Here is a 12,618-nt window from a genome sequence, read left to right on the forward strand (position 1 = left end):
GGCGATAGGATTTAACAATTAATTATTACTACTTAATCATTATATAGTATTTCTTTTAAGTCTTAATGTATTGAAACAGCTAGAAGGAAACACTTGAAGCTGTGTAACTGTTACCCATACCCTACTCTGAAATTTTCTCTATAACTATTTGTTAAACTGTACTTGGAAGTTTATCGCTTTTCTGCATTTTATATTTCACAATAAAAATATTAAAAAAAATAACCGTCTTCATTAAAAAACAAAAAGGGGGGGAAGGGAGCATGGTGCTGGCTAGGATTACATAGTAGGCTTCTAAGAAATTAATGTTGTTTCTTAATGTAGCTAAAGGTACAGCAGTGATGTTTATTATTTTTTAATATGTATATTTATTTTATACTCATATATGTGCTATATTTAATGATAAAAATATATTGAACTCTATATACTTATAGGACACTGTTTTCAGTATGCACAAAGTAAAATTATCAGGCTGGGGATAGGAAATTATTAAGTATCCTTCATTTGCATTTAAAATACAAATATATACACTTGCAGATATGCATAGATAAAATATGTCTTTGGAAGAATACAAACTGATAGCAAGGATTCTGTCTGGAAAAGAGAATCTCTGGGCACATTAATAGATGGATGCTGACTTTTCACTTGAAAATATTTATTTTGAATTTTGAATCATACTATTCAAACAATAAATTTAGTAATGTATTTTTGTTAAAAAAAAAGAAAAAAGTCAAAACTAAAAGTAAACATAAATGGTTGGCTAAGGATTACATTCATTAAACAGATTGTGTCAGTATTAAGGATTGGTAATAAAAATAAGAGCCTCTCTAAATCAATTTAAAAACAAAAGAAAAATAGGCAAAGAATATAAACTTCCCAAAAGAAAAATTGGCCAGTTAAGATATTCAAGCTCTTTTCAGGAAAATGCAACTTAAATAGCACACAATTTCTCACACATCATATTTTAACAAACTATTTAATATGAAATGTGGGTGAGGGAAAGTGGTCATTGTTATATTGTTGGTGAAAGAATAAATTGTTTAATGTCCCTTTGAAGGTGAATATTTATAAAAATATTTTTTTAACCCACTATTTGCCCTTTTAGAAGTTTATCCTACAGAAATACTGGCCTATCTGCCCATGAAAATGTATAAGTTTTTTCTTTCTATTATTTATAATACTAAAATTGGAAACAATCTAATTTTTTATGGACAGAGAAATGTTAAATAATGTATAACCCTTGTTGAAGACTGCTGTGTACCCATTGAAAAGAATGAAATATTCCTTTTGTGTGCTCTCAAGGAAAGGTCGCCAAGATAACTTTTTTGTTGTTGTATGCTGTATGGTTGGGTCACATTTCATTATTTTTCCATGTGAATGTATCCTGTCATTGCAGCACCATTTGTTGTATTTTTGTTTTTTGTTGTTGTTATTTGTTTGTTTTGGGAAGTACGTAGGCCAGGACTCGAACCTGGGTCTCCCGCATGGCAGGCGAGAATTCTACCACTGAACTACCCTTGCACCCCCTCCAAGATAATATTTTGAGTAAAAAAGCAAGCCTAAGAATATTATATATTATATGATCATATTTTTTGTTTTAAAAAGTCAATGCGCATAAATAAGTACCTAGAAAACTATTTGAAAGAATATATATCAAATTATTTATAGTAATTTTTGTGGTAGGCAAATAAATATGGAGGATGGAATAAAATGCAGAGGGGCTTTCATTTTTTGCCCTATATATAGTTGTATTTTTTTTTTACAGCTGAATGTTATTTCTATGGTCTTAAAGAAATAAAATGTGCAAATACATGGAAAAATATTCACCCTTAAACGTTTTATCAATATAAGAATTCAATTTTATATTAATTAATTAGCATAAATTAAAAAGATAAAATTAATTTAGTTGATACTCAGAAGAAATTGGTCCATTGCTGTTTTATTGATTATATCATGATTGAATCTTTTGTGACTCAGTTTTGCAGTGTGTGTCAAAGGCTGTGCCCTTGTCCTTTTACACTGTGGTGCTTGTTTATAAATACTCCAATCTTACACTCTTAGAAAGCACTGAAGTGGATCTGATTCAAAATAAATAGCACATCTTCACGCACTTTTCTCTCTAAATTCTCATACCCCCCAAATTTTTTTATGTCTCACTGTCAGCTCTACCAAAAATCTACCCTCAGAGATTTGCCTTTTTTTCTTTTTAAGTATTTTTTTTCCTTAAAGGGCACAAATCTTAAATGCACAATTCAATTAATTTTTCCATATATAGAGAGTATGTATAACTACCACCTGATCAAGACAGAATATCCCAGAAGGCTACCTAGTGTCCCCACCCAGTCTGTAAAGCCCACTTCCCAGAGGTAACCACCATTTTGACTCTTGTCGCCCTAGGGAAAATTGTGCCTGATCTTGAATCTTTTATGAATGGAATCATTTAGTATGTATTCTTTTATGTCTGACTTTTAATCAGCGTTATGTTTGCATGATTCATCCAGGTCGTTGCATATAGCAGTAGTTCTTTTTTATTGCTACATAGTTATTACTGTTGATGGACATTGTAAATAAAGGTACTATGAAAATTTCTTAGACATCTTTTGGTGGTCATATGCACTCATTTCATTAGGGGTGGAATTAATGGGTCTTAGAGTAGACATATGCTTAGCTTTACTAGAAACTGTCAGATTTCAAAGTAGTTGTACCAGTTTATGCTCCCTTAGAAATGTGTACGAGTTCCAATCTTTCCACATCCTCACCAACTCTCTCAGTCTTTAATTATAGCAGTTAGTGGAATCTCATTGTGACTTTAATTTACGTTTTCCTAAAAATTATTCATGTTCAGTACCTTTTCATTTGCATTTGGCCATTTGGATATCCCCTTTTGTAAAGTGCCTTTTCAAAAATTTTTACCTACCTTTTATTAGATCATTTTTCTTTTTCTTAATATGTGGAACAGAGACTTTTATCAGATATGTATAGTACCAGTGTCTTAGAATTTGAAGCTTGCCTTTCCCTCTTAAAGGTTCATTTTGATAAACAGAATTTTAATGAATTCTCAATTTATCATTTGATTTCTTTTATGGGAAGTGCTCTTTGTAGGAATTCCTTTTAAGAAAATTTTTCCCACCTCCAAGGTCATGCTGATGCTCCCATGTTTTTTCTAGAAGCTTTTGTATTTACCTTTGCATTTCCATCTCAAATTTGTTTTTGTGGTACTTTTCCCCACATCAATATCCCAATTAATCAAGCACTCTTTATTGAAAAAAAAATTGTCCTTTCCTGTTGAATTGTAGTGCGACGGTCTTTCAGGTGACTATGTGTGTTATCCAGTAATCTTAATCCTAGGAATAGAATTTCATTTCAAGATGAGAAAATATACTCTCAGTATTTTTATATTGCTATACTGTTTACTAACAGTCAAATGTCTGACAAAAGGAGAATGGATGATTTTGATAAGATTATATAGCAACATAGGGCAATTTTGGCTCTGTAATAGAAGAAAAAGAGTAAAAGATCAAATTATATATATAAAATTTTTTAATGTTCCTTTTTAAAATATCTACTGTTGAAATAACAAATAGAAATAACCAGTAATTCAGAGTAAAATTACTTTCATTCCTCTTTTTAATTATATTGTTTTACAACTCTTTTCATTTTTACCATGTTTTTATGCTATTTTATCTTTTTCAGTATAAGTGTCATGAAACAGCTCATCAGTTCATCTAATTTATTTGTGATGCAAGTGGAAATGGATGTATACACAGCTCTTAAAAAGGTATCGACATAATATGATGTATGCAAAGATATCTCAGAATTGCTTGTAATAGTGAAAAACTGAGAACAGCTAGTGTCCAGTGACAAAGGAACGGTTGTAAATTTAAGAACAGTACAAGGAAAATGCCCAAATGTAAAAAATTTATTTTTATATAATATATATATTTTTATAATAAATTTAAAAAATTATTTTCAGGATTTGGTATAATAAGTGATTTTAAATTTGTTCTTCATGTTTTTTTTTATCCTAGGAATACTTTCCTCTTTTTTCCAAGATTTTTTTTTTTTTTACCAAAAACATGTCATTGTTATGTTTTTTACATTTTTACACAATCAGGCATGTTTGAGTAAGAAGTATTGTCTTAAACAGTTTAAATGTTTTATTTGATTTTCAGAGATGTTTTCAAAGTTAAGCTTTATTAGAATTCATGATTTTATGATGACATTTTCACACATACTTTTTCTAGAAAATATTGACATTTTTCTTTAAAAGGCCTTCTTTGCACTTCAGGCGTGTGTTTCACTTCATCCTTCTGAAACTTAAACTTTTCAAAATCCAGTTTTAATTTCACAACTCTCTTAGAGTTAAGTTGTCTCTTATTCCTGTTCGGTAGATGATGAGACCTCAAAATTGTCATCGTTAGTACATGGCAGACTTGAGGTTGAACCCAAGTCTTATGGGTCCTATTCCATGGTTCTACCCATCACATAGTTTTGCTTTTAGCCTTTTGTCTCCAATATGGACTGTACATTTAACATAGTTGTGAAACTGAGAGTAAGATAGTTATGCCTTTTAGGTTGTATCATTAAAATTGTTTGTTTGTATGGTAAAGATGAAATTCCAGTTGTTTTTCTGCAAGGAAGTTTAATATCTGGGTTATCTAATCATTAAAAGAAAGCTACAGAGCCCATTTCTGAGAATGGAAACTTTCATTCCTTCCTGCTTTAACTGCTTCTATACCAGTAATGATAAATACTGATATTTATATTATCCTTACTTTGTGCCAGACACCATCCTAAGCATGTTACACTGTTAATTAATGTCCTATGAGGTAGACATATTATCATGCCCATTTTACAAATGAGGAAAATAAGGTGCAGAGAGGTAAATTTGCCCAGCTATTAAGTGACAGGCTCAGATTTTAAAAGTCCATGCTTTTTCCATGAAGCATCTTTGGTTTCTCAGATGTGGCCTCTCTTCTCTCTAAGCCCAACTTTGCAATGAAAGTTATTACTTTCACCCCTATGTGGAACATGTCATTTAGGGGTGAAAGCCCCCCTTAATATTGGAATTTTTAAATAAAAAAAGGATAGAATGAAAAACACAAATCAGAGTAGTAGCCCTACATTTGCTACGGTATGCATAAAATGTCCTTCTTCAATGATTGTAAATATAAATGTTAGCAACCATATTCACACCACAAGATTGTATTAAATTTAAAGGTGAAGCAGGTGAAAATAATTTTTCAGTGTTTCCAGATACTACAAATTGAGACAAATTAGATTCACACATCAATCTGTTTTACAGGGTAGTTCATAATACCTAATGATTTTGTGCTCTTTCCTTGCAATGATACTTTTCCATAAGTCCTTCAGGAATAGGGTTGAACAGGACTGCAAAAATTATTCTGGAGGTAGATGTACATTGTTTTCAAATAAACAGAGTGAAATGTCTTTTTTAACAGTTTTCTTTCTTGAAATACATATCAATAACTTACCTGGTTTGGTCTTTGCAGCATGTTAACCATTAGTACTGTTTTTCACATTTTAACTTAATTATAAAAAAGTTATTTCTATATTCATATGCTCATTATCCCGGCAGTGTTCTTGAGTGGATTTTTGTGATTTGTTTCTGTCAAAAAGAAATTATGATCATTTCATTAATATATTGTCATTGTTTATATAGTCTCTAAAATAACTATTAAATGTTACCCAATGATAATTAATAAAATTGTTTTTAAAACTAAAAAAAGTCCATTTTTAACTACTTTGTATTCTGTCTCAATAGTAATTAGATAAAGAAACTCCATTTTCCCATGTTACTTATAATCTCACATGGTATGTAGTGAAATTGAGTTAATTGATGAGTGCAATAAAGTTAATATAAAATTATTAATGCAATGTCTATCTTAAATCTTTACCTATTTTAGTAATATCTTTGAATATGTTAGATATAACTTTGATAAAACTTTTTAGGTAATAGCTTATTCCTTAACACATAATCTGACATGATTTATGTAAAACAGTTTTTATCATTAGACCATAACGAATGCCATTATCAGTTTAAAACCTGTAATCATGTACTAGCTTTACTTTCTTCCATTTACTTATATAATGGAAATTATATTTTTAGATGCTATGTTTTATGTTAGGAAGCAATTTAAAAATAGAAAATCATAAATGATGAAGAGTTATAACTTTTTTCTTATTTAATTCTTTTAACCTAGTGGATGTTTCTTCAACTTGTGCCTTCTTGGAATGGATCGTTAAAACAGCTTTTGACTGAGACAGATGTGTGGTTTTCTAAGCGGAGAACAGGTACGCCTGAAATTTTTTTTTTTAATTTATTAATTAAAAAAATTTAACAAACCAAATAAAACACCAACATATATAATCAGTAATTCACACAGTATCATCACTTAGTTGCATATTCATCATTTCTTAGAACATTTGTATCAATTCAGAAAAAGAAATAAAAAGACAATAGAAAAAAATAAAACAGAAAAGAAAAAAAAAGATTATACCTACCCTTATCCCTCGCTTTCATTGATCACTAGCATTTCAAACTAAATTTATTTTAGCATTTGTTCCCCCTATTATTTATTTTTAATCCATATGTTTTACTCATCTGTCAATAAGGTAGATAAAAGGAGCATCAGACACAAGGTTTTCACAATCACACAATCACATTGCGAAAGCTATTATCATTATACAATCATCTTCAAGAAACATGGCTACTGGAACTCAGCTCTACATTTTCAGGCACTTCCCTCCAGCCTCTCCATTACACCTTAACTAAAAAGGTGATACCTATTTATTGTGTAAGAATAACCTCCGGGATAACCTCTGGACTATGTTTGGAATCTCTCAGCTGTTGACACTTTGTCTCCTTTCACTCTTCCCCCTTTTGGTCAAGAAGGTTTTCTTAATCCCTTGATACTAAATCTCAGCTCATTCCAGGGTTTTTCTCAATCCCTTGATGCTGAGTCTCCACTCATTCTAGGATTTCTGTCCCATGTTGCCAGGAAGGTCCACACCCCTGGGAGTCATGTCCCACGTAGACAGGGGAGGGTGGTGAGATTGCTTGTTGTGTTGGCTTGAGAGAGAGTACACCTGAAATTTTTATTAGGAATTTTTTTAATGAAATTTATTAAACTGACTTTTATAGACTTAAGAGGATTTTAGAGCAGGAAAAACCTTATTAACTCTCATTAACACTGAGAAAACTCAATCCTTACATAGAATTAACTGAATTGTTACTCCTTGAACTGCCAACATGTTATATCTCCAAACTTGTTTTTCCCACTTTGTCACCAATGATATTTGCCTACACTGAATTTTCCCAAACAATCTATACACCTATAAGGGCAACAGTTCTTTTTTTTGGGGGGGGTGGTGAGGAGGGGGTACATGATCCAGGAATCGAACCTTGGTCTCCTGCATGGAAAGTGAGCATTCTACCACTGAACTACCATGCCCCCGGGCACCAGTAACACGAGGCCCATGGACACACCCCGGAAACGTATTGTGTGTTGCATGCATTTTGTCAGTGGGAGAGTTTCCGTATCTTTCATCAGATTCACACTGACCTGAAATTGGTTAAGGCCAACTGCTTTCCTGTGAGGTCTTATTTGGGCAGAGGTGGAAAGTTCAATGGATTTATTTTTTATTTTGCTAAAACAGATCTAGAAAGAAGTTTTATCTGCCCTCCCTCAGGTGCAGAGAACTGGATATAAAGCGTAATTCTTTGATCATAATTTTCTTAGTTCACTGTTATTTTTGGCCCATGCATGGCCACCTTTTTGTTTATTTTTAATAATATATTGAAACTCCACAAACTAATCTTCATTCCAAGTGCTAGAACATTAATAACTTCAGTCTACTCATGTGGTGCTATCTCCTATTGTGTCTCTCTGGCTTTCCCCAACTATTATCTTGCTTTAAAAAAAGATTATTTTTATTGCATTATGCATGTGTATCTTAACATAAATAACAATGGTATGCTGGTATGCTAGCTCTCTAAGAAAGAAAAAACAAGGCCCTATTTATAGTATTTTCCAATTTTCAGGGTATAAATTCTCTAACCTGGTTGATTTCAAGCTACTAGCATGATCACTGAATGTGGAATTGAGGAGAAACATACTTCTCTACTTCTACACCTATGAGCCAGTTTGAACCACCTACAGCAACCACTGGGCAATTTATCTTTTTATTTTAGTTGTTATTGAATGTTATCATCTTGATTTCCATTTCCCTGATAATCTAAAGAGACTGAACAGCTATTTATATGTTTGTTGGCCATATGTTTTCCTCTTTTGTGAAATGTCTGTGCAGATCTTTACCCTGTTTTTACCAGTGTAATTTTTTTTTAATTTTTATAGGCATTCTTTATATAGTCTTGATAACCAAGCCTTTGTGTATTTGTATGTGTTGCAATGATCTTCCAGTTTATAGGTTGTCTTTTTATTTATTTAAAGGTGTCATTTAATGAACATATTTTAATTTTAAATTTTCAAAATTTGGTGCTCTTTGTATCTTGTTTAAATTTATGTAAAATTATTTTGTCTATTGAGCTTTGCTAGCTCAGAGCCTGAGAAATTATTTTTCTATTAAACTCCTGAACCAAAAACTTCTAAAGGTCTATACCACTATACTCAAACTTGATTTACTTTAAGAATAAAATACTAAACTTTGTACTTTAATGTTAGATTATGGCAATTAAAGCAGGATTGGGGAAATTAATGGAGGGCAAAAGCAGAGAGGGGAATTTAAATAGAGTCAGAAGAGAAATAGAAGCTGAAAGAGATAATGAGGGTAGGGAAATTAAAAGGCAAAGGGACTTAATAGAAACTGTAGATGTTAAGTAAATGTTGACCTAGTTTATGCTCATTTGAGGTCCGGGTGGATAAACCATGGCAGCTCATCAAGAGAAATTATTCTTTTGCCTAAGTAGCAAAATTAAAATATGTTTTCCCATCTAGGTGCTCCATCCCAGCCTCAGCAGTGTAAAAGTATACAACTTAAATAATTTTTTTAGGAGACATTTATTGCATAAGGCAAAACACATGCTTACTGCCGTTGTTTTTCTGTGAGGGTTTTATAAGTTCATTTCAGTTTTAAAATTATAAAAGTGATATACGCTCAAGAAATAGGAAAGAAAAATTATCCCATGGTTCCCTCACCCTCAATATTTTGGTATATTTCTCTTAAGTTTTCTTTATTTTACTATTCAAATATATATGTGTCAGGACCACAAGAGACAATGGAAATCTAGAAATTTTTCTTTATACTTATACTTGGGTATGGATATTAAATTTGACTGGTACAATGAGTACAGTCACTTTTTTTTTTTTTTAGCATTTGTTTCCCCCATAGTACGGTCACATTTTGACAGCATGAAACCCTAAAACATATGTTTTGGATTCTGAATTCTTACATAAGTAAATGAACCAGTCTCTTTTATAGCCTTGATAATAGGCTTCATGGGATAATTACCAGATTACTATGAAACAGCCTAGAATTAGACTTTTATAACTTGCTCATGTGATTGGGCACCTATAAGAATATAATGGTATTCTTGGTGCACTCCATGAAATTGGCACATTTAATTCAATCATATGAACTAGAACTAATCTTATCATTACAAAAAAGCAGAGATAAAATTCTAATCACAGGGCCACAGTGGCTCAGCAGGCAGAGTTCTTACCTGCCATGCCAGAGACCCAAGTTTGTTTCCCGGTGTCTGCCGTTGTAAAAAAATCTAATCGCAATCCTGTTATATAAATAAGCAGAGTTAACCATGAATTTTTTAAAGCTGTTTACTGCTTTCTTGTTTGCCACCAGTTAGATGTTAAAGAAACATAAAAAGTGTATGGATAAAATTGGAAAATTATGAAAATTCTTTTCTTTAACTTGGCTGTCTTTTCACAATTTATTGGAAAAAGTATTTCGGTTAGGAAAACCTTTCTCACTCATGGAAAATATGTGTTCCATGTGAAGCATAATTTGAGACATAGTAGTCTGCAGTAGCAATTCCCTAAAGTGCTCCTTCTCCTTAATAATAGTGGGGCTGAGAAGACTCCCATGGATAAGTGTTATGGAATAGAAAACACAGGCAAGGGCTTATGTACAAGTCCCTTTTTGGTAATTCTGGTCCTTTCCTTCCCCCTCATCAGAGTACATTGTAATACAACTGGGAGTAATTATTCTTAGGAATAACCTTAAATTTTCCTTAAAGGAAAAATAATTATTCATATACTTAATAAATTTTAATTATTTTAATAATAAATTAATATAACCAGGGTGATATTAGTAATCCATGGCTACTTTGTCTTTATTTGTATTTTAATATAGAATTAATATATTAACTAGTGTTCACCACATGTAACTGGAGCATAAGTTAAAAGAATACCATGACGTTCAGCCTCTGTCTTGGAAAGATCCTTGTGAGGCGTTTGGGTTAAAGTTCCAGTGAAGTGTTCAGTTCCTGGGAGAGGGAATTGTGGAGAGATACATCTAACCTTAACTACCATTCTCGAGGCTTCTTTACCACCTTGCTTCACTGTAACCACCAGACTCCAGAAAAGGGTAGAACTGAATTCTTAGTCCAAGACTATAATGGGACCAAAATTAATGTCATGTAGCTTTTTTCCTAAATCTCTCAGTTTTTATCCATACATCTGAGGGTTATAAAATCCTTGAATATTTTGAAACTAGCTTATTTATATTCTAATGGACCTGTATGTGTGCCCATATGCTTCGTGTCCATAAAAACATCTAAGAATAAAATCAGTTATAGAACTGAAAAGAATGGCTTTTTAAACTATTTTTTATAGATTTTGAAGATATGACCTTTCTTGAAACTGAGCAAGGAAAACCATTTGTGTCAGTATTCAGACATTTAAGGTTACAATATATTATCAGCGATCTGGCCTCTGCAAGAATTATTGAACAAGATTCACTAGTACCTTCAGGTAAGACAATATGAAGAAATTATTATTTTAAGTAATGTTTTTCTGATTATAACAGTAAATACATATCAGAAAATAATAAGGAAAATAGAAATTATTCTTAATTGTAAAATAAGGTATACATTTTTATACCAAAATGGAATCATACTGTGAAGAATATTTTCTATTTGCATTATATATTATGGGTATTTTCCCATATCATTAAATATTCTCCAGACTATTTAAATGGCTAGATAATATTCTGAAACATGGTTACTCTTTTAATTGATTCACCAATACAATATTTTGATCAGACTTTTAAAAATTACTTTTGAAGTATTATTTAAAGGTGAAAACTGCTTTTTTATTAGTTCTTCTTAAATTTACCTATTTGTTTTTTTTCCTTATTTGTTTTAAAGTCTTAAACTTGATGTCAAAACAAATGTAGTACCTTTGCTAATTATAATATAAATTTTTGAAATAATTACTAATTTAATTTTCTAAATTAAATCGCTAGGGCTTGTATAAAATTCAGTTTAGTACTATATATGCATTAAAAACTGGAAAATAGTATTTCTGTTTAAAGATTTATCTGTACCTGTATACTAATTATAGTAATTAGAATTTTAGATTTGTCTGAAAATTTGTAATTATTTTTGACCACCTTCATTTTGAGCTGTCTGTATCTGTATTTATAGATTTGCATTTTCCTGGTAGCTAATGATGTTGAGCATCTTTACATGTGCCTTCTGGCCATTTGCATATCTTCTTTGAGGAGATGTCTGTTCAAGTCTTTTGCCCCATTTTTAAATCGGGTTGTCTTTTTGTTAAATTGAAGGATTTTTTAAATATATTTTGAGTTTAACCTTATCAGATATGTGGTTTCCAAATATTTTTTCCCATTATGTAAGTTGTTTGATTTTCATGGTAAATTCTTTTGAGGCACAAAAGTATTGAATTTTAATGAGGTCCCATTTATCTTTATTTTCTTTTGTTGCTTCTGCTTTGGGTATAAAGTCTAAGAAACGATTGCCTGGCACAGGTCCTAAAGATACTTCCCTACATTTTCTTCTAAGAGTTTGATAGTTCTGACTCTCATATTTAGTTTAGGTCTTTGATCATTTTGATTTGATTTTTGTATAATGTGTAAGATGAGGGTCCTCCTTTCTTTTGCAAATGGAGATCCAGTTAACTCAGCACCATTTGTTGAAGAGACTGTTCTTTCCCAATTGAGTGGTCATTACCCCTTTGTCAAAATCAGTTGGGGGTGCAAGGGTAGTTCAGTGGTAGAATTCTTGCCTGCCATGTGGGAGATCCGGGTTCAATTCCTAGCCAGTGCACTTCCCAGACAAACAAACAAGCAAACAAATGAAAAACCAAACAAACAAAAAGTCAGCAAATGGTGCTGCGATAAGGAGATACTCACATGGAAAAAGGATACTTACATGGAAAAAAGAATGAAATGTGACCCCTGCCATACAGCATTAAAATAAAAAATCAGTTGGCCATAAAATGAGGGTAGATTTCTAAGCTCTCAATTCTATTCCATTGGTCTATGTACCTTCCTTGTGCCAGTGCCAAGCTTTTTTAATTACTGTGGCTTTGTGATAAGTTTTAAGATTGGGAAGTGTGAATCTTCCAACCTCACCCTTCTTTTTCAAGATGGCTTTAGCTA

At 31.7% G+C, this 12,618-nt stretch overlaps 1 protein-coding gene across 2 annotated transcripts in view; it reads left to right on the plus strand.

The window, feature by feature from the left end:
• GMCL1 (germ cell-less 1, spermatogenesis associated) overlaps positions 1–12,618 on the plus strand; it is a 73,921-nt gene that overhangs the window by 32,740 nt on the left and 28,563 nt on the right. The window contains exons 7-9 of one of the 2 annotated variants that reach the window (XM_077134464.1): positions 3,691–3,775; positions 6,222–6,312; positions 10,830–10,967. In XM_077134464.1, the coding sequence (XP_076990579.1) occupies positions 3,691–3,775; positions 6,222–6,312; positions 10,830–10,967 (314 nt within the window). The remainder of the gene's footprint in view (positions 1–3,690; positions 3,776–6,221; positions 6,313–10,829; positions 10,968–12,618) is intronic. The other variant, XM_077134465.1, reaches the window with a different exon arrangement.

Source organism: Tamandua tetradactyla, chromosome 17 (assembly GCF_023851605.1).
Source record: "Tamandua tetradactyla isolate mTamTet1 chromosome 17, mTamTet1.pri, whole genome shotgun sequence".
Taxonomy (NCBI): Eukaryota; Metazoa; Chordata; class Mammalia; order Pilosa; family Myrmecophagidae; genus Tamandua; species Tamandua tetradactyla.